At 41.2% G+C, this 22,025-nt stretch overlaps 1 protein-coding gene across 2 annotated transcripts in view; it reads left to right on the top strand.

Moving 5' to 3' along the window:
• atp2a3 (ATPase sarcoplasmic/endoplasmic reticulum Ca2+ transporting 3) overlaps nucleotides 1–22,025 on the top strand; it is a 52,430-nt gene that overhangs the window by 7,264 nt on the left and 23,141 nt on the right. For both annotated transcript variants that reach the window (XM_008428152.3, XM_017308631.2), the window contains exons 2-5: nucleotides 10,163–10,180; nucleotides 10,457–10,539; nucleotides 15,047–15,151; nucleotides 16,077–16,215. In XM_008428152.3, the coding sequence (XP_008426374.1) occupies nucleotides 10,163–10,180; nucleotides 10,457–10,539; nucleotides 15,047–15,151; nucleotides 16,077–16,215 (345 nt within the window). The remainder of the gene's footprint in view (nucleotides 1–10,162; nucleotides 10,181–10,456; nucleotides 10,540–15,046; nucleotides 15,152–16,076; nucleotides 16,216–22,025) is intronic.

Here is a 22,025-nt window from a genome sequence, read left to right as displayed (position 1 = left end):
CCAGTTGATATTTGCAAACTCCCAAAACTGATGGTGGCTGGAAATTGTCCTTTTACTGTTTTCAACTGTGTTTTGTTTCTTCTCCTGTTGCATGAAAGAATCAAAAATCATCAATACATCTAAAACTGTAATTAAATGTATCCAATATGTCGTGTTTAGCAGTAGGTGCATGATTTAATACAGCGGCTCTTTATTGTAATTTTTTAGTCACACTTTGTACAGCATTATAATGAAATCAATTACAAAGCAAGCAGCATAATGAAGACCAAATGACCCGGCAGAAAGAGCAGGGGGAAAAAAAGGGTCAGGTTATTCCATGACATCCAGTCCCAGCCTTGGATGTCATCCAAAAAATGTAAAAAATGCACAACGCACCTACCAAAACATGGCCGCTCACCTAATTATGCAAGCGAATAAGTTGCCCGTGGTAACTCTGGAGGAGCTGCCGCCATCCACGACTAAGGTGGAAGAATTTGACCTGACCTTGACAGAAGAGTAGCAAGAGTTGTGGCATTTTTTTTTTTTTTTTGACAGAAAGCTGCAAAAAATGTAGTTTGCATTTTTCTGCAAGTCAGATGTAGAGCAGTACTCTGGCTGGATCTGACCCAAATTAATCTTACTGGGCTACATGTAACATCATGCTGTGTATGGTGGAAAACCACAATGTCCACATAGTAGGTCATTGTGATAATAACAGGATGTTGTGGGGAGGCTTTACCTCAGCAGGTACAGGGAGCTTCATACAGAGACGTCTGCAAAGAAAACCTGGGAAAGTCCACGAGACCTTGAGATTGGGTTGTGGGTTCTGCTTCCACTACCACACCGATCTTTAAAATGACTTGAATCAAATCGGATTCATGGGTTCAGACCTAAATATAACAGAGAAACCATGGCAACATGCACATAATTTACTTTGCAGGAGTGCAAAACTTTAAAACGGCTATAAGTGGTTCAAAACATACAGTAACTGTAAGTGGAGCGGATAAAAAAAATAAATAAACATCACATCTTGCAGAGTTTTTTTGTGTGTCAAACCATCTTGGTCCACTTCCCCAGTTATGCAGCACTACAATACTGAATTTGGTGAAGCACAGCATGAAAACTAACAGTTTTAACCATATTGGCCCACATCTTTTGTTGCACACCGCCTCTGCGATTTGTGATTCTTCAAACCACAATTCCAGAGTAATAAAGTTTTCTATCCAGCCGCTCTCGCTTCAGGGCTGTCGATCGGTCCTTTTGATTGGACAGAAGTGTCGCTCTGGTTTCCAAACCCAGAATAAACCGTATTAATAGCACGGCGTTAACACAGATATTTTTGGGGGCCGGTGTTTTGGGGATTGCAGATTTTTCTTTTTTTTTTTTTTTTTTTTTTTTCCTCTCTGCAGCTTTCAGCTGTATTAGTTGGCTACTGGATGGATATCTGCCATCCTCCTCGCCTGTTTATTTATTTAAAAAAAACCTAAAAAATAAAACGACTCTTTGCACAGCTGTGACCTCGAAGAGGAAGCTTCGAGTCCCAACGAGCTATCAGCTCTTTGCTAATCACCTCATGCATGTCCTGTTCTGTTAACAACACGTTTTCCTTTTCCTCTTTGACTTGCCAGTGGCCGTAAAATGTGACATTTTGGGCTCATTTTAAAGAGACTTTCACGTGAGTGGAACGTTGCATGGATGCGAAGATTAAATGTACTTATCTGTGAATCCACAACAGTCACAACTTGAGCAAACTGTTGCAGTTTGACTCATCTGCAGCAGATTATCAAGTCATTAAAATGCACCGTTTGTAAAGGCAAACAAAGGCAGAATGCAGTCACAAGTGGACCGTGCGAGTGATTCTGCTGGATAAGTCCAGCATGCAAGTTTCTGTACAAATAGATTGAGGGGGAAGATACAGTTTCTGTCCCCGACCACAGATTGTTGGTGCCAGAAACTGTCCGGCCAGTGAACAGCTGCAGCATGTCATCTGTTGTCCTAATTGGCTACAGAAAATCTCAAATCTAAGCTGAAATCTCCCAAAAATATTTGTATCTGTACCAGAGTATCAAATAGAGCAGCTAATCTATAGCTGAAATGAACCAAATTGTTTTCTCCAGCAACTGTGCATGTTATTGGAATCGGCCTCAATGATATAAAAAAAATATTTTAGAGCGTGTGAATCCTTTCAGGATCTTTAGACATCAGCAGGTTTTTAATGCTGGTTTTATCAAAATGTCAAACAAACTAAATCAACACGAAACGCCGTTTGGCACCAAGAAGCGCATAGATATTTTCATGCCCTCATTGCTGTCCACAAATTTCGTCCAGGTCGCTCCGCAGACGCCCGGATTTTTGAAACTGTTTATGCAGATGACTAAAACCAGCAGTGTCCAAACCTTTAATGCACAGTTTATCGGTCAGGTACCATTCTGCTTTGAAATCACTCAAGATTTCTTCTTCTCTTTTAAAGTCACCTGTTGGTCACCACTGAGGGACAGTCTGTGATCTAAGTGTTGCACAGTTAATCTGAATATCTAGGAAAGTTTCTAAAAAGTCACTTCTTGTGTGCTTGACACACGCTGTACAATGTAAAAAAATCTGACTGGACGTAAACGCGTCACAACAAGTCAATTACTATAAAGTCCTATGATTAAAGACGGCTTTATTTTCAGCAGTTCTGCATTTTTGCATTAAACGGTAAGAGGGATATTAATTAAATGAGATATTATTACTACTAAAGCAAAATCAATCAATACTATCTTAGCAAATGACTATGCATGTGTGTTTTGCACACATTGCTGGTAAGAAATGGTTTGTCCAAACTAACTGAAGAAATAAATACAAATACCCGAAGTGAAATGGCTAGAAAGGTTAATATTTAATAATGTAGTGTCCCCCATACGAGGAAACACAAAGTGTGGCACAGTTGTGTATCATATAACCATCAGGACTCATCTTTCACATGTCTGCTGGTACACCTGCCACTTTGTCAGTTTTTGTTGTTGGTGGCATTGAGGTGCATGTTCGGGTTTCAGGTTTCAGCTTTTCTGCAGATTCTTTCAGATAGATTCAGCACGCATAGCTGCACAGTTTCAAGCTCCTGAATTTTAACCATTCTTAATTGTTATTTGTTTCTGGTATCAGATTTATTCTAAAACTTTAATAACATTAAGAATCGGCAGCAGATCCGCCGCAGGTACTGGTTGCTTCAACTTTGACTACTGGTACCTTTAATGGTCGTAAACGGCGCCATTGTCCACGGGATTTTTCTTAAGGGTGACAGTCGGGTAGACTCGGCTCATTTGTTACCAAAATGTCAACATTTGTTACATCCCCAGCTGGTTTTATACTGCTCTGTGTCAAACAATCCAAACTCTTAGAAAAACACGTACCCTTCCTCTCCTGTGGTGGCGCTGCACCAAGAACCAGTGAAGGAAACGACACAAGAACCTCACTGCTAGACTCGCACGTTTGTTTTGGTTGTATACACCCAGAATGCCCTGCGCTGTAGTTCACTTCCTGTTTTTGGAGCGTTTTCCAGTCCACTTGGCCTTCATATTCGAACTGCTCTAAAGATCACCACAACCGAACCGAGACCTAGGCTTTTAGGCGGACCATGATTTGCTTTTTTTCCCGTATCGGAGTTCAACTACGCTTTAATGTCTCGCCCAAACGAACCAGACTTTCTTGGCAAATGGACTGGAGATCGATTAAAGCGGACTAACAGGGCTGGTGTGAATGCACCCTAGGAGGATATGTGTTCGTTGCCTTCTACAGGCAAATCAGGGATCTGAGCCACAATTAATGTGAAAAAGAGTGTAATGATCCTTTTAGTACACTGATAATATTCAATTGATATTTATATTACTGCTTAGCTCTGTAATTTATAAAAATGCTTAAAGAGAGGGAAATAAAATGACACTAATGCTATGGTTTCAGTATACAATATTGTTTTTATAAAAGTATAAAAATAGGAATGAGCCCAATATTATTTTTATCCAAACTGGTGAACCAGGGCACTGATCTGCATCAGGGAGCCCACAGGTTTTGTTTTTGTCTTCCTCTTCTTTTCATCAGACGTATGTAATACAATCCCAGAGAAACTCTGTTTTCATCTCGTGTCCCACAAAACCCGAGGGAGGGACAGTAGCTTATCTGTGAACATTTTTCCCAGCACTTCCTTAAATCTATTTATAACTTCCTATCACTGTGTCTGTAGTTGAGCTGTTCTTAGTCAAAGCACCATTCAGTCCTCTTGAACTTGTCTGAATGTCTGTGCATGACTTTTCTGCACCAACTTTGACAAATTTCCATCAATTTAACCAGTTTAACGACTGAAGACTCTTAAAAACTAGCCAGCAGACTTCTAAAACAAGGCTGACCTAATATTTCAGGGTATTTTCCTCCAGCTTTGTTGTATTTGGAAGTCAGTACGTCCCTTTTAAACCATGAAATCATACACTTGTTGGTTTGAGGCCACAAAAACACTGGAATGTTGATCAAAATCTTCCCTTTTTTTTCCATTTTAAAATCCTTTGACTTTGACTGAATTCTGAACTGATCAACATTTCTGTGCTTGAGAATTAAACAAAATCCAAAACTCAAGGTTGTTGCTAAATCTGTCCAAGTCCTACGCGTTGCTGTTCTGCAGCCATGTAAGCCAAGAAAAACAGCGACTTGACGAGACGACTGATGTCTCTGTTGTCTGTGCTGCTTTCTGTGCGCTCTGTAATAACGTTAGGGCTGATAATGAGGCACATTTATCATTCCCATTTGATACGGTTAATGTGTTCAGACCGTTTCCAGTGGGAGAATACGTTAAGAGATTAAGTGGATATAGGAAGCTATCATTAGGGGTTACCATCATGGTATTTATAGGCCTGTTTTACGCTCTGATGGTTAGTGGGTTGCTCGGGATCTCGAAGTCCTCAGCTTACTGTTCCTTCCTGTGCTTCCCCACTCACTGGACTGTTGGCTTGTGTATGTGTGTCGGCTCGTCTCCGTGCTGCTGCTAAAGGTGCATCAGCAGCAGATCGAGGAGGCAGAAACGGATTCATCTGCATTAGAAAGAGGAGCATGTTGACTACAGTGGTGTGCTGTATCAAAGCCCCCATTATTGCATGGGAGTCATCTTTTTTTTTTTTTACATTTTGATAGATACTGATGCATTACGTCGTGACGGGCTCTGAGCCAGGTCGCTGTGGTAACTGGAGAAACATTTTTTGTGTTTGCAGTTTTCACACAACAGCCTGAATTCTGGCTTGTTAGAAACGACTCCGTGGTCTCGGTCGTGATCGGGTTTCTCCCGGACGGTGCCGATTTCTGGTTTACTAACCAGGCAGTTCCATTTTTTTTACTGTCATCATTTTCAAAACAATTGAATAACTGTGTGCTGCAGGGTCTGGTATGGAGAGAGGTGGTGTTAAAGTTTATCCTCTTTCATGCATGAAAGTAAATGCTGCTGGTAATCTTTTTACACTAGAACGAGGGGAAAGTGCATGGCGTGCACGCTGCGTGTTGATGCAGTGAATAAATTAGAAAAATGATGAATTTTCTGCCTTTAATGAGTAGGATGAACAATTTTCAGATTGGTTTTACTTTTTTTTTTTCATTTGAACTTTCACAGATCACAGCCCAAAAGGGAACATAAGCCAATTCACCAATCAGATTTCATTGATCTGATCAAAGGAAAAATGGCTAATTATTGATCAGATAAGATCAAGGAAATATTAGCCAATTATTGGTCACATCTGATCAAGAAAAAATGGATTAACCATTGATAGGGTCAAAGGAAAATTGGCTTATAGTTAATTTTAATCTGATCATTAAGAAAAGGCCTGACTCCCATTTTTGGCTTATTGATGCATTTCTGGCCTAAAAGAATTAATAACAATATTAATTAGAATTTTGAAAACTACTTTGTGACCATCGAAAGGATCTTGAGCGTTAAACTCTTTATCCGGCTTAGTGTTCGCCACATGCTTGTTGTGATAGAAAGCTTCCTGTCTCTATTTTCCTTTTTTTCCCTTTCCCCCGTACTCTCTGGACGGTGAAACGGTCTCCCTGTTGCTGTTGTTGGCAACTGTCTCCAGGAAGTGTCTCCCCTCTGCTTGGCGCTGCTCGATTTTTCTGCTGTGCGTAAACAGCCTCTTTTTATTCATTGTCTGGGCTGCGAGGGAGGAGGAGGAGGTGCTGCGGGGACATGGAGAGCGCGAGGGAGAGAGGTGAAATCAGTATTCAGGAATGCGCCTTGGCAAGCCTCGGGTCGACGCAGCCCTGATGACTGGGAGGGAATCCTTGGCAGAGGGAAGCCGGGGAACCCCGTCCCGACACCTCCAGCCTTTCCCCTCTCTCTAACCTCCCTCCTGCCCACTTTCTTTTTTTTTTTTAACCCTCATCTATCTCGTCCTCTGACCCATCCCATCTCTGTCTGGAGCCAAGCTGGCTGCCATCAAGAAATTACACAACCAGGCAGGAGCAGAAATAGGGAACATTCTCATGTCAGACTGGTGGAGCGTAGAAAACAGCAGAAGCCGCTTCTCCCACTTCTGCTGGCACGCCGCAGTCCAACGTCCCCTGTGCGTTCAGCCGTGTCCAATCTGAACTCTGAAAACCCTCCAGACAGCAGGTTTGAAAAGCTATCCAGTGAGTCATCGGCTCTTATTACACAGGCTGAGGAGGGTCTCTTGTTGGAGGGGAGAGAGAGAGAGAGATGAGGGTTGTTTTCAGAAAAGACAATGCAGTGCTAATAATTCAGCAGATCATTTGCAGTAAAGCCCGGAGACATTCTCGTGTCATTGTGTCGAGCCTTAATGCATATTTGATGCTTTTTTGCGACGCTCGTTGTTTTTTCTGTGCGAGTTGTTTGGGTTGCAACAAACCGCTCAGTTTTGCTACAGGCTACAGGCTCAGTTTTGCTACAGGCTAAACTGAGAACAATACTCTTCCTACCCTCCTTCTAACAAGAAAGATTGGAAGCGTTGCAGTTCATTAAAAAACATGTCACAGTGTAGAAACCAAAAAAAAGGTCTTCCATTTTCCTTAAGCTTGGTTTTCTCTTTTAAAGCAAATGGCGTAGAACAAGGAGCTGTTTTTTAAATTTTTTATTAGGCTAACTCGTCGCTACAGCAGCCCATATTCTCCTAGACTCTAGGGGGCAGCGTAGGGGGCAAATGGCAATTATAACATGTTTATAAGTAAAAGGAAACACGTTTGTTAGCGGGGATATGGTGGAGGTATTATTGTCTTTATGGGTGGAATCATTAAGGTGGATGTCTTTGTGAACTTGCTTGTCGGCCATGTTTTTATGTACAGAACCGTCCGTGTTGATAGAAAATGTCAGAGGTGTGCGTTGTGGAAATGAGGTAGTTTGACTATATGGCACTGAACGGATGCGATTAGCGTAAATCAACCTTTAACCGGGTTTGAGCTGGTTCTCATCAAAGTTTACAAAGTTTGTTAAACATTCTTGTTTTAGTTTATTGGTGAAATAGGTGGCTCTGACCCTCCCCCACATGTTGCTACAGAAGGATGCTACACTTTTTCTCTCACTTACACGAAAGAGAAATTCTGTTTCTGCTCTGCTGCAGCCTAAAAGTTTTGGTTTTATTTCCCACTAGTCACAGTAAGGTAAAGGTAACACTGTTTAAAAGTGGAATTTGTCTACAAGCAGCAAGGCTACATGAGCAGGTAACCCAGCTAATTGACTAGATTACATTAGCGTGAAACACAGCTCAGCTTTAATGTAGTGTTTTAGTATTTTTGCTAGAGTGGATCATAATCAAAATGACAGATTAAAGGTTTACCTGTCATTGTAGCCGTATTAAGAATAATTTTAGATATTAACATGCTAACTGACCAGATATTGACAAGCAACTCATCAAATCCCGCTGTTTTGGTCTAGAAAGGCATCAACATATGTCTCAATTTTCAAATTGTTTTCGATTTAATAATGTCAACTCTATCAAAGAACCAGAAGCACATGTTTTCTGATTTTCATGCTATTCAATGTCTACAGCTGTGATCCTTTGTTTTCCTCTTGATCACCAAGAAAACCCATTTATTTAAAGCGCTTCCCTGAAGTCTAGTGACTCCCCTCTGCCGCAGTGTGATTAGTCGCCATGTTTGTTTTTAGCTGTGGGCTCACATCACGGGCTTTCCTCTTTTCCAAGCCCCGCTCCATTACAGTGTCACGTTTGTTACTCGTGCTGCTCGCTGCGGTCACAACACGAGATTTCCACAGGAGAGAATACTGCCGTCATTTAATGTTCCAGCCCAGCGCCTCCTAAACATACCCGCTTTCCCACCGATCGACAACGTTAATTTCAGCTTGTGCTTACTTCGACTCGAGCACGCGCCATGTGGCCGGAGCCTCTCTTTCCCAGGCAGATGTAACGGAGGCTGGCTGTTACGTGGGACTTTGCTCAGTCATAACTTTGCGACAAACGCGGTGACTAATCACGCCTCGGACCCGCTGGCTGCGGTGACACCGATCGGCAGCACTCGTCATTTGGAGTGTTTTTGAAGCATGACTGATGTGCCATCTCCTCACACCAGTGACTCATGCGCGTGGTGGGCGAGGAGTTCTGGTTAGCAAGTGAGAGTGGATGGGATGCTCAACTTGTCTCGAGTAAAAATAAGCCGTCAGTTGTTTTCTGTCCAAACACGAGGAGGTGTTTGTTGTGCAACGTCGGTGTCTGTTTTTAACATTTCAAGAGAGACTAACCACACTTTAGGCTGTTGTAGGATTTTTTTTTAATTGCTTGTGCACCAATCAGTTGATTAGCCTTTTATTTTCCCATTTGTAGTATGGAAACGGTACTGAAGGTTCTAGTAGTACAAGTAAAACTTCACCGGATTTATGCAAAAATTGTGAATAAATACATCATGACAACATAAATGTGCCTACATCTAGAATTTTTGTACTGCAAATCCAAAGTAATGAAAGAAAAGGCATTGTGGGAAGCGAAATACCTACATGCTATGTTACATGCCAGCGAATTCAGGAGTTTGGCTTTACCTACAAGAGCGCAAATAAAATGCTAGCCTCTATGGCAGCCCTCAGGCAGTTTCCACTGTGCGTACAAACTGAGAAATATTTGGTGATTGAACCATTAAAATAGTTAATAATCATGAGCATTTTTAGAGGGAATCTTTAAAAAAATCTCATATTTGCAGATTTTCTTTGGTTCATGCACCATAACTGTTTCAATATTTTGACATTGAAAATTTATAGCTTTTGAAGAAGTGTAGTAGTTTTCTTTCAGTCAGATAATTGACAGGAATCAGACTACTTTGGCGCTTTTACTTTACACTCCACATTGAAGGTGAAAACTGAATTTAGTCCACTAATTTCTCTGGCAGGTTTTAAACTGAATGTGAAAATGTTTTTATACCTTAAAATCAACAACTGACTTGAATCTGTTAAGGATTTCTGTCTAGGATGTAAAGTAGATCTGATGTTTAGTTTGAAGTTTGGTATCTAGTGTGAGTTATTTTTAGATGCTAAAATTGACTCTTAGAATAGTTTTTTTTATTTCTATCTCTTTCTCTTGACTCTTCCTTCCTCACCATCTATATATACATATATATAGAGGTGTTTTTCATTCTCAAAGCTAAATGGCATGATGTCTGATTCTATTGAATCGGAATCAGACATGTTAAAAGACGTATGCTTTGATATAATCCTGTAATTCCCTCATTTTTGGTTGGATTTTAAAGTATAACTTCTACTAAGAGCCTGCCACACATTTTATTCGTTTGACGGTTGCTCATGTTTATGCTTAGCTGCTGCTTTTGCAAACAAATTCAGATTCATTAAAGCTCTTTGCCAAGAAAATCAGACTGAACGAAAAGGAAAAATCAACCCAGGAGATCAGTGCAACTCCGATTGCCCATTGCGGTTTCAGTTTTAAAAATTCCTTCAGAGAAGTTCGGTGGTTTGCTTTCGGGTTCGGATCCTCTGCAAACAACAAGCGACCGTGCCGCCTCAGCTCATGCCGTGGCGCATTTAATTGGAGTTTAGCAGTCCTGCAGGGCGATTTGTATGCGCGTGTGCATCTCAATGTCACACTGAAGTAATCAAATGCATTAACTACTCTTTGTCTTTCTCTCCCTCCGCCGCCGTGTCCTGCCTGGCCGTTTTTTCCCCTCCTCCTCGACCGATGGTGTGCGACGTCCACAGAGCTCCCAGCCGAAGAAGGTAAATATTGATTCTTCTAATGAGCTGCCACCCTCCTCCCTTTACTACCTGATTGAGTGTACTGTGTATGGATCTTTTGTTTTATATAGACCTGCGGGTAAACTTTAGGGTTGCACCCTGCAGGAGTTTCCCACCCATCAGCACACAGCACTACTCCTTTGCAAACAGCCTGGCTTTTCCAGCTGCTCATCATCATCATCAGAATGTCAACACGTCGCTCCGCCTTGTGTCTTGATCCCGATGTGATAAGTGTGACGTGTCGTTTGCACGTTTCAGGGAAATCCTTGTGGGAGTTGGTGGTGGAGCAGTTTGAGGACCTCCTGGTCAGGATCCTGCTGCTAGCTGCCTGCGTGTCCTTTGTGAGTACCAGCTAATTAAAACGCCACCGGCACTCTCCTCATTTCTGCTCCGTCTTCATTGTAAATGTAAACCCAGTGGGACTTGAGACCCTAATTGGACAATGGACAGGAAATTGCTGCCTAAAAGACTGCCCGATTATCCACTTTATTCTCCTCTTGGGACTCACAGAAACAGTGAAAAGGTTTTACCCCTTTACACATATCTACAGTTTTTTTCAATTTTTACTTTAATTCTGTATGGAAATATAATTTACCTCCATCTAAAATCAAGTTTTACTTCAAAATAACCATTTTTTTATGATTCAGTTGCCAAACAAACCCAAGGCTTGCTTTGCAATCCAACCTGCAGAGTCAAGAAATCACTTGACAGATAGAAACTGCCTAACAGCATAAAGTAAGCTAAACAAGAGTACGATGTTTGAAATATAATTTTTTAAACGGAAAAAATTAACCACAAAACAGCAAGAAATCTTTACCATCTGCTTTTACTGCTTTGTCTTTCAAACTGTGAGCTTTATTGATACATATTCTAATCTGATCACCCTCATTTATTGGCTGTAGTTTTAGAGCTGACTGTGCTGGTAAAGGATTCCCACGCATTCTCGAATAACCTGGTCTTTCCTTTCTGCACAGGAGCCACCTTCTCTAAAGGGAGAAAACATGTTTGTATGTTTTTTTGCACCAAAAAAAGCACAATAGGTATTTTAGCTTCTAAGAACCAAGAATCTGTAAGCGCACTGTCAGTCTTTGTTTACTTGTGCTGTTTGGATGTTGTTTAGGATAAAAAAAAATTTTCCAGTGCTGTATATCTGAAATATTATAGTAGTACCTGTTCAGTTTAACCTGTGTAATTTATGTTCTCGATGGTATCAATGTGGCACACATAAAACCTTTTTCTTTTCCCTTAATAGATTAAATCATCATCAAAAACAGCATTTTGTATCTACTTATGTTTTTCTTATATTAAAATGTGTTTGATCTGTTAAAATGTGACCAGAACGTAAAAGATTCGAAGGTGGCAAATGATTTTCCCTGCGCCGTATGAAGCTAACCCCTTCGATGTGGAAACAAGTGAAGTCTTTCCGTGTGAGCGCTTCTGAGCCCGTCTGGCGTGATTTCTGTGCAGGGAACAAGTCCGGTGCGTCTGCCAAAACTGGAAACAAAACAATGAATCAAAACTCTGTGTGTTGTGGTGCCTCAAACTGTGACCCTGGCTACAGCCTGAGGGAGGAGAAGGTCACAGAGGGGTGGAGGGAGGGAATCCTGCCTGTTTAATGACTTTTTTCCATCTGTTGCAGCACTTCCCCGCTGTCTTGGGATGAAAATTGCTATTGCTATTTCTGGGATGTCGGAAAATCGCTCTAAAAGCGCTCATGACGGAAGATAACTCTTGTCAGCGCTTGGACTTGAGCTTTTTTATCTGCGTTCGTAGAGAAACGCCGTAGCTGACGGGCTGTGCCATTCTGGGTCACTGTGGTTTCGGTGGAGTAAAGCTTTAGTTGCAACACAGAAACAAAACTCAAAACTACGTCGCCGTTGATCGGCTTCTTAAAGAGTTCATTTTTCGGTGCTCTGCTTTTGATTGATGAGATATTTATAGTTCTTTCATGAGTCTATTTGCTCAGCGTTATGTATGTTTCCACTGGGGTCAGGGAGTGGCAAAAGCAGAGTGGAGTTGAGTCAAAGTTGAACCCTAAACCTGGACTGATTTGGTTGCGATTTTGAATATATTCAAATTGGGATCACGAGATTTTCCAGCCTCCTTTGCATTGCAGGGCAATGAAGTGCATTAAAGTAAAATGGATCTGGTCAGGTCACCTAAATACTTGTGCAAATCATCAGGAAAAAATTTTGCACTTTTATTTATAAGGATCTCATTTTGCTTATATCCAGAAATGTTCTTTTTATTTTTCATTTTTGGTTGCAGTGATTCACCGATCAGACTTTTGCCGGCTGATACCGATATTCCGTGTTTCTCTGAAGTCTGACCTGCTGGTTCTGACTTTTGACACATCCTGATATCAACGCATTAAAAAAAAGAAAAGAAAAAGAAGCAGGGAAAAAAGGGGGTGCTTTGACAGAGGTAGTCATTTTAAAATCCAGGAGTAAGTGACAAAATAAATGACTATTAAGTTTATAATCCCATCTCTGCAGGAAAAAAAAACGTTTTTGTTTTTTCAGGATTTGACCTGCTGATCACAGATCAGAGCCAAATATGGGAAAAACTTTCAGATTCATATCTCTGGCCGACTGATTGGTGCATCTCCTGTGTGTTGTTTGCAGTTTTTATTTGACTAAGCCGCTAAAGTAAGCCACAACCCCGTAAGAGGGTTTGCAGGAAGGAACCACACAGCAACCCACCCTAACCACCGGACACAATAAAAACTGGAGCACCGTCTCACGATGTGGGGTCGGGTTAATGTTAAAAGTCCCGTCTAATACAGGAAGAGGCCTACAGTGTACAGCACACTATTCTAACAAAGCTGTGTTCGTTTTTATTACATGTTATTTGTTTATTTATTATTAAATCTGAGTTCTGGTTAAGGTCAAAGTAATGAGCAAATCCATTTTATTGAATTTGCTTGCATGCAAAAGACAAGACACTTTATGTCTCCCAAGGTTTCCCCCAGAAAACTCACTAAGCCTGGTGTTTGGGTGCTAAGCAGTCGTTCATCCAGCAGCCTGTTGTGTTTTTGAGTTAATGGTTTAAAGTTGACAGGAAATTTGAAAACATCACTAGATAATTGTGTGTTATTGAAAGATTTGAACACCAACTATAAAGTGTTAAAAAATGCAAACATTTTAGAAAGACCTAAATAAATTAGCAATGCTAAGCCTGGTGGCCTGCCAGGCTTATAATGCTCTGCCCTGGCCTGCAGTTTTTCGTTTGTGACCAAATTAAGCTTTAGTGTGATGTTGAGAGCTGAAAGGACAGAGTTAGTTTTGGTAATCAAACCCAATTGAAGAATCAGAACACAATCAAATTTCAGGCCGGCTTCCCTCAGTAAATGTCAAGACTGCAAAATCAGCCCCACCTCTCTGAGTTTGAACTCCTTAACAGCGAGTGAAAGCACTTAGGCATTCAAGGCAGCCTCTGAATGTATGATGATTGTCCCGGGCGCCTTTTGAGCCGCTGTCGGCGCGAGGGCTGCCGTCATTGCCCTCCAATCTCGGCTCGGCCAGAAGAGAGACATGGCGACCCGAATGAGGGGGAAAGATGAGCTATCGACCAAGCGCAGGCTGCCGTGACGCCGCCGCTGCTCAATAGCTCAATAGCTCAATACTCCGCAGAGAATACATTCTGCCGTCACTTGATGAGCCCCATCGGGACCGCCGTAGCATAGATCCACTTTTATTACTGTATTGCTTTTGTGGTCCAGCCGTTCAGGCTGTGAAATAAATAAATAATGGAAGCTTATTTGAGTTTTAAAATCACACCTTTGTAGAAACAAACAAACAAAAAAAAAGGAGCTCAAGAGAAAATTGAACTTCTTTTCACCAGGCGCTCAGAAGTGCAATGCTGACTGAATGTTAATGATAGCGTCTCTGCATTTGCACAAAACTAAGCCAAAATAAAGAAACGGTGTTCGTGCAAACCAAGTCGTGCCTGACTGCTTTCGTAAGCGGGGAGCTGGAAAAAAAAAAAGGTGCTGCTAATCAAATGCACCGCTCAGCTTGATTCCCAGTCGGCATGACAACCTCTGGGCGTGATAACATTCTGGGATAAGTAAAACAGAAATTTGAAACAACAATGTCTGACACAATTTAGTTGCTTTAAAAATTAAACAAAAAATGCAATAACTGCAATAATCCAGCTGCTGCTAAAATAATCCAACATAATAATTATTGACAACATGTTTTCTACAAGCATAGAATGTATTATTTTTGATTCTTGTCACATACTTTCATTAAGCCTATTCAGATGTCTACATTTTTATTTTTGCATTTAGGAAAATGAAAATGTTTTTAAAAGTTTTTTCTTGCTGTGCTTTTTAATTTTCTTTTACTTAAAAATAATATTAAAAAAACCTACTTTAGCTCATAGACTGTATTTTTTTGTATTTCTTTCCTTTCCGTTTCTGACTACAAAAAAGGAAAACTTTCCTTAAAGGAAATTACTATAAATTGTAATAGTTTTCTGAAAGGTAACCTAACAAAAGAGTAAAACATTGGGATAGTCGGATAACAGTAAGCTGCTGTTTTAAAAAAAAGACAAAGGAGAAACTATAAATCAGCTGGTAGATTAGCTAAGCTAGCTAAATGTATGCTAACAGACATGTTTGACATAAGCTAACTCAATCAAGCTTTAAGTAGAAACGTAAATGTTAGCTATCAGGGGTTTTGGCATTTGTCTGAACGGACTGTGGTTTGGTTATTATTGCATATTAATTTGAGCTTCTTTTTCCAGATTCCTCCTTGAACGACTAGTTTTGTTCTGCCAGCGTCTGGGGAAAATGTGACCTGAGAGTGAAAAGTGTTTGCTGACTTATGCTGTATGTTCTCCTAGGTGTTGGCTTTGTTTGAAGAGGGAGAGGAAACCACCACCGCCTTTGTAGAGCCTCTTGTTATTCTGCTTATCCTCATTGCCAACGCTGTTATTGGAGTATGGCAGGTGAGAAATGTTTTTCATGCGGTCTGTATGCAACATTTCATGTAAAGAAGCCAGAAATTTGCAGAATAATGCTGGAACAATGTCCTGACCCTGTCCTGTTATAGCTAATTGTACAGATCAATTTATTTGTTGTGTTGAAACGTAACGTTTATGTTCCAATAAACATAAACGCTTCTTGTGCTCCTTCCAATAAGGAGCACAAGAAGGGATGAGCAGCGAGCTTGTGATTGACAGTGCTAAGACCCGCCCCCTGGCTCTGATTGGTTGTTTCTAGTTGGCACTGGGAGAAAACAGAGGAGCAAGCACGGTGGTGGAGGAGTGATGATTAGGGGACCTTTCAAACCTTGACTGTCCTCATCTTCAGTAGATATTATGTAATGGTTTCGTACACTGGCGTTTAGATTTTGATCATTTCAGAACTTTCAGATGTTTTTATTACGTCCTGAAGCGTAGACTTCATAGAGAGTTCACTTTGTTTTTCCCACAATCGTTCACATATTCACATACCTAAGTAGTTGTAACCGTAACGAACCTGTGCATCCCAGTTAATTACAGGTTGGGATTTGTCCTGTTAGCCCATTACGATGTGACATGTCTGTCAGGACATGATCATGTAAAATGTCACCCCGCTTCATTTTCACTGAAGAGAAAGAAGAAAGCCTTTATATTCAATATCCCTAGTAAAAATGACATAAAATGTTCTTATTCATGCTCACCATGCTTAAAAAGCTAGAAATTCATAGAACTTTCATTATGAAGGCAAATATTTTTTTGGCCGTAGCACAATTTTACAAAACGACCTTTAAATGAACGCATTTAGCGCAAAAATCAGTTTGAAGAAGAAAATGCTAAATTTCTCCTGATGCATATTTTTACTCTTTTTTTATTTTATTATTTCTTATATTTTTCGCCGTTTGCTGTGCAGGAGCGGAACGCAGAGAGCGCCATCGAGGCTCTGAAGGAATACGAGCCGGAGATGGGGAAGGTGTACCGCATGGATCGCAAGGCCGTCCAGAGGATCAAAGCCAGAGACATCGTCCCCGGAGACATTGTGGAGGTGGCAGGTTAGCCGAGGATGAATTCCCACCGTCACTTCCTCAGATGAATTTACGCTTTGCCACACACAAACGCCACTGTCACCTGGCTGCCTGCGCGGCCCCGTTACTACAGACACACACAGAAAACACTCTTTACTTTTCGTTCTTCAGCCTGGAAGTGCTGTTGGAATATCTCAGACTGGATTATATAACTTTTCTGTAACTGTGCAGGTCTTGCGTTCGGCTGTTTCTGTTTGTGTGGAAGTTTGCTGCGGTCTCTGCTCTTATTTAAGACCCGGTTTAAGTTTCCACCGCTCTCTCTCGCTCTCTTTTGCTTTCCATGCGCTCAGTCTCACCACCTGGACGCTGCTTGATGTTTAACTCCTCACTCACACTCCGCCCCCCTCTCCTCCAACACACACACATTACAATTCCCCTGCTGTAAAGTCGTGGATGTGTGGGCAGTCTACGCTAAAAATAGCCTCGTTTGTCACTTGGGAGCTCCACCGACATCTGTGTATTCCTGGCACACGCGCCTCCGAGGAGATCACACCAGCAACAACACGGCTGGTTTTTTTGGGGGGGACTGTAGTAATTCTGGGCTCTCCCTGGCTGGGGATTTGGTTCAGGTGGTTGGGATGATTTATGGGAAGAGACGCGAGTGTGTGTGTGAGAGAGAGGGAGAGATCAGGGTGTTCATTCATAATTGCAACACAGAGAGGCAGGGAGAAGGAATAGAGCTGCTGCCATGGTTTCAACACCAAGGTTCAAAAAGTGAACATCAAAAAAGGAAAAAAATCATCAACTAGCTCCTGGAGAAGCCCTCACTGGCATTGTTAATTTTCAGGAATGAACCACGGAGGGATAAATCTCTCTTTATACGCTGGTTAGTACACATTGAACTTGTGCTACTCTGCTTTTTTTTTTCTTTTCTCACGACAACGCTTACTTGGAATTCGGGCTTGTTGCAGCCAGAGTCCTCGATCGCACATGAATGTGTACTCAGTCGTACGAGGACAAGCCTTCACAGGCAGAGCTTCACCAGGCTCAGCCCCTGCTTCTTACCTCCCATCACTACCAGTGCTGTCACCAGCACTTATCTGGTGGGTCAGTCTCTACGGCACCGAGGTTTAAGACGTGTTGTGGGTTTTTAGTTGATTTTTGAAGGGGGCTTGGGGAATGCTAAAGGTGTTACTGCTGGTGATCAGCAACTAAAGCCTCGATTCGACTACATTAATGGACAGGAGGACAAATATTTATTTTTGGGATTATTCTCAACTGATTCGGTGTCTGAAAAAGTTCTTGATGCTGAACTTTATCTCTGATTAGCAGAACTCTAGAGAGTTTGGAGATTAAGTAAAGTTATTCTCTCTGCTCTTACCTGTAGTAGAAAGACGAAAAATAAATATTACCTAAAACGGACAGAGATCAATGTTTTTATGCTCAACTAAATATTCTTAGGGGACAAAATTCTGATATTTCTTGTTTCGGATTTTCTTTGCTGCTTGGTGCAGTATTTCGATTTACTGGTTGTGATTTGTTGTTACTGGATGAGAAAGACCCGTGTGTGATTGGCCAGTGGTGTGATTCAATTTTCATACACCTTATCAAGCATTTGCTAATACTGTTACTAGTATATAAAATAAATCTCTTAGTCTGGAGAAGGGGCAATTAAAGCCTGGCGACCCGCCAGATTTTTAACACACTAGAGCAGTGGTCCCCGGCCCGCCTCCATATTTGGCCCCCTGAACAATACCATTTTTTCATATATTGTATTTTCCGGTTTATATGTGGATTTTTCTTCAACCACCAGGGGGCTCTTTAACAGAAAGTGTGTCCTGTAAACTGTGGGTGTTTTGTTTGGCGCATTGCTGCCATTTGTTGGACTTTTAGGGATCTGCTTGACTTTTATGTTATTTAATCAGTACGGTTGTTTGCTAGCGGTAGAGCAGATGAACACGTGTTTGTTATGAACGCCGCATTCCAGGTTGAATTCTTCGAAGCAATGCCTGTAAGTAGCAGCTTATACTTCAAAACGAGCCTTTATGTTAACATATGAGGAATCTATATGTTAAAGTTACTTTCCCTCAATGGAATATATACTAGTCAGTCCCAGTGACCATTTCACTAACGGTTTTTGCCCATGTGCTTTCTGGGGAAAAATCTATCGAGAAACGCGCACTTCCCCCCCCGTCAACAATTTCCGGCAGCGCAGGTGATAAACGTGTAACACTTTTTCTGTTACAAACTGACTCCGGCCCCCCACCAGAGAAGGGAAAAGTTATGTGGCCGTCACAGGAAAAAGTTTGGGGACCACTGCACTAGAGGAAACCCTGCCTGAGATAGATAAGATATATAACAACATTCAAGATATTTCTTCCGTCCTTTCATTCACAGGCAGTCCAGGGTTTCCCACAGAAAACTTGCTAAGCCCGGTGGCTGGGTGCTAGTTATTTATTCTGCTGTGTTTTTGAGTTAAGAAATGTTTAAAGTTGACAGGAAATTTGAAAATTTCGCTTGATAATTATGTTCTTGGAAGATTAATGCCTGAATACCGAAAATAAAGTCTTAAAAAATCCAAACATTTAAAAAAACTGAAACAAATAAGTAATGCTCAGCCTGGTGGGGGCCCAAGTAAAGCCTGGTGGCCTGCCAGGCTTACAATACACTGTGGGATACCCTGCAGTCATTAATTATCTATGGTAGGGAACAAAGGCGAGGTCATGTGAAAAAATGACAGAAAAAAAATTTAATTTCAAGCTGTTACGTAGTGGTGCGGTTAGTGCAGCGAGCAAACAAAAGTCTGTTTTTGCTGCAGAATGCAGATGCTTAGATTTACTCTGAAATGTCTAAACTTGAATGCTAAAGATGATAAAAGCACAACTTTGCTGCACCACAGGCAGCTTTTATGTACCAAAATACAATAACCCAAAAATTATCAGCATGAAAGTTCCCCTTTTTTTTTTTTTTTTACATCTCACTGAACGTTTTTATTGGAGGAAGCATTGGCAGCAGTCCATCGAGAAAGCTTGCTGAAGATCTGTAGTAATGATGTTGTGCACCTTTCTGCAGAGTTGTGAAATGCTCACAGTCATGCGGGGAGCAGTTCCAACACACTGACATAATGCTGTTGCTTAGCAGTTTTAAACAGGGGTAAACATCTGAGGTCCATCCTCAGACGGCAATCTTCAAAAAAACATCCGTCGGGGATCTGCGGTGCTCTGAATCCTGTTGGGATAAAGTGACAGAGAAAACACATCATTGTCCTCCACTCCGCTGATTTTTGCCGCCTTGTCCTGTGCTACAGATTAGTCGGCGGTTGTTCCACAGGAACCCGATGTGGGGAGAGAGGTGGTGGTTCAGAATAAACTGCATGGAGGCTTCGGAAAAGGAGCAAAACGAGTGAGTGCTCCTGAGGAGAGAGGAGAGCATAAATATATTTACTCAAGTTTCCACCAGCGCTGCTGGCAGTGCCAGGCACGGTTACGACGCGGTTGTGATTTGCGCCTCCGCTGGAACTTTCCTCTCTTGTTTGAATGGCTTCACTGCGGCGGTCGGGTTGTCAAGAGTTACCCGGGAGTTTATATGGAACCCAAAAGAGGGAAACCTACACGGCGTCTGTCCAAAAAAAAAAAAAACAAGTCACGATGACCCCGCACGTGAAGCAGGATCCCCGCTCCTCTAGGTTTACGCAAGACCGTTAGATTTAGCTCTGAGTTCTGCTGAATGGATGGAAAACTGACTTTAGAGTTTTGTTTTTTTGTTAGGACAGCATCTGCTGTGTTCCAGTTGCCGAATTAAAAACTAGAGTGCAGTAATCCTCTTTATCGTTTATTCCTTTAGCTAAAGCTTGGCAAAGCTCTATTAGCATAAAATCTCTTCTTGTTGCCTGTGGGAGGCCGTGGCAGAAAGAGAAGGTAGGCGTTTGAACAGCATGTCTTTACTTCCCTCGGCCTGTCCAGCTCCACCGAACCTGCAGCCCCAAGCAATCTCCACACACACGCGCACGCACGCACGCACGCACGCACGCACGCACGCACGCACGCACACACACACACATTTCCCAAAGCACTTCTCTCACCCTGATTTACCAACAATCTCATAGAAGTCAGAAGTAAAACTGTTAAGGAAAACAAGATGATGTTCTCACAAAACACTCTACCTTCAACTGTGTCCCATCATGACGATCGTTATTTTACAGCATCTATATGAGACTTGATATAAATTATTTCATTTATAAACAGAAAGGTAATTATCGCTCCTACTGCTGGTGAAACTATCACTTATTATCCTCATTAAAAGGTGTAGAAGTACATGCAGCTCATGACAAACGACCACAATTAATTTTCTCAAGTTTTCACCTCTACAGTCAAATTCAATGAATTAGAATATCAATAAAACATTAATTTCAGCACCACCGTCACTGTGAAGCATGTTTTATAGATCAGTTACACAGACTGATGTTTTCAAGCTTTTATTTGTCATTTATAATGATTTTTCTTCTGCTTACAGTTGATGAAAGTGGTTAGAATATTACATCAGACCAATAATACGAGGATTGTTAATACAAAAATGGGGTTTAAAAAAAAATATGTTTAATACTTGCATAAATATTTAAAAATTTGACAATTTCCTCATGGGTACATATTCTGATTTCTTGAATATGACTAAAAATTTCACTGTTTTACACACTAACTGAAGATGATCTCAGTCAAGTCTAGAATTTCCCACCTCTGCTTTCAACAGTCTTTTTCTTTAGCATCATTAGCAGCTAATTATCTGCTAACAATGCTAACAGCTGCTAAATGTTAGTAGTTGGCAGCCAACTAACTTCTAGTTTGTTGCCAACAAAAACTAACTAGCTGCTAGCTAATTAACTGCTAACTAGTTAGCTAGTTAGTTTTTGTTGGCAACTAAGTAGCAGTTAGCTGCTAACTTCTAACAGTTAGCTGCTAACTGCTAACAGCAGCTAACCTTTAGCAGTTAACTGCCAACAAAAACTTTACCTTGACTAAAAACGTTGCCTTAAAAGTGGAAATTTCTTAAATGTTCATTAACTGAATGCTGTTAGCTTGTCTGAAGGCTAGTTTTATATTTCTAAGCACACAACAAGAAAAGGACTCGAGAACAACTTCCTGTCTGTCTTCAATATAATGTTAAGAAAGTCTTGACTGTCAAAATTAAAGCATTCCCCTTCATATCCGTTGTTTGAAATAAAAGTTTATACTTGCTTCCTAGAGGAAGTCGTTATGCTAAAAGCAAATGGACATGGCTACTTGCAGAAGAAAAACGGTTGTTTTTAATTTACTATCCAGACCACACAAACCTGCAGAGGCTCTGACTTATGTAAATGTTTCCATTAAATTTTATTTCTATTAACTTTTTTTTTGTTGATTGGAATCAAGTAGCATCTTTATAAGGAAGGATTAATAGGCAGAAAGTCCAACTTTTCAGCTTGTGTCTGACATGCATGAGGAAGTGTTGCATCGGAGGTGCAGGGAGTGAAGAGAGAACAAAAGGGAGGGGAAAACCATCGATTCTTGTGCAACGTGACTCCATCAAGGTTGTATCGAGCTGTTGTTTACCTGTGGCTGGAGGCTGATCCTGGTCTGAACCCATCTGTGTTTTTCACCCAGCGATGTATTTTCTGAACACGGGACGTTTAATGTGGTTTGACCAGAAACGCTGCAGTTCTCCTTTAGGGTTCAGCCCAGGCTTTACCTTATTAAAAGTGCATGTTCTCTTTGCTGTGTTTACGCAGGAGCTCAGTGGCTTGTTGTATTAAAATCTAATGAACTGAATTCTAACAGTTTCGGGAGATCCTTGAGAGATTTTAG

This window comes from Poecilia reticulata, chromosome 14 (assembly GCF_904066995.2).
Source record: "Poecilia reticulata chromosome 14, P_reticulata-male-v2, whole genome shotgun sequence".
In the NCBI taxonomy this organism is placed as follows: Eukaryota; Metazoa; Chordata; class Actinopteri; order Cyprinodontiformes; family Poeciliidae; genus Poecilia; species Poecilia reticulata.
This window is presented reverse-complemented; position numbering and strand designations above follow the sequence as displayed.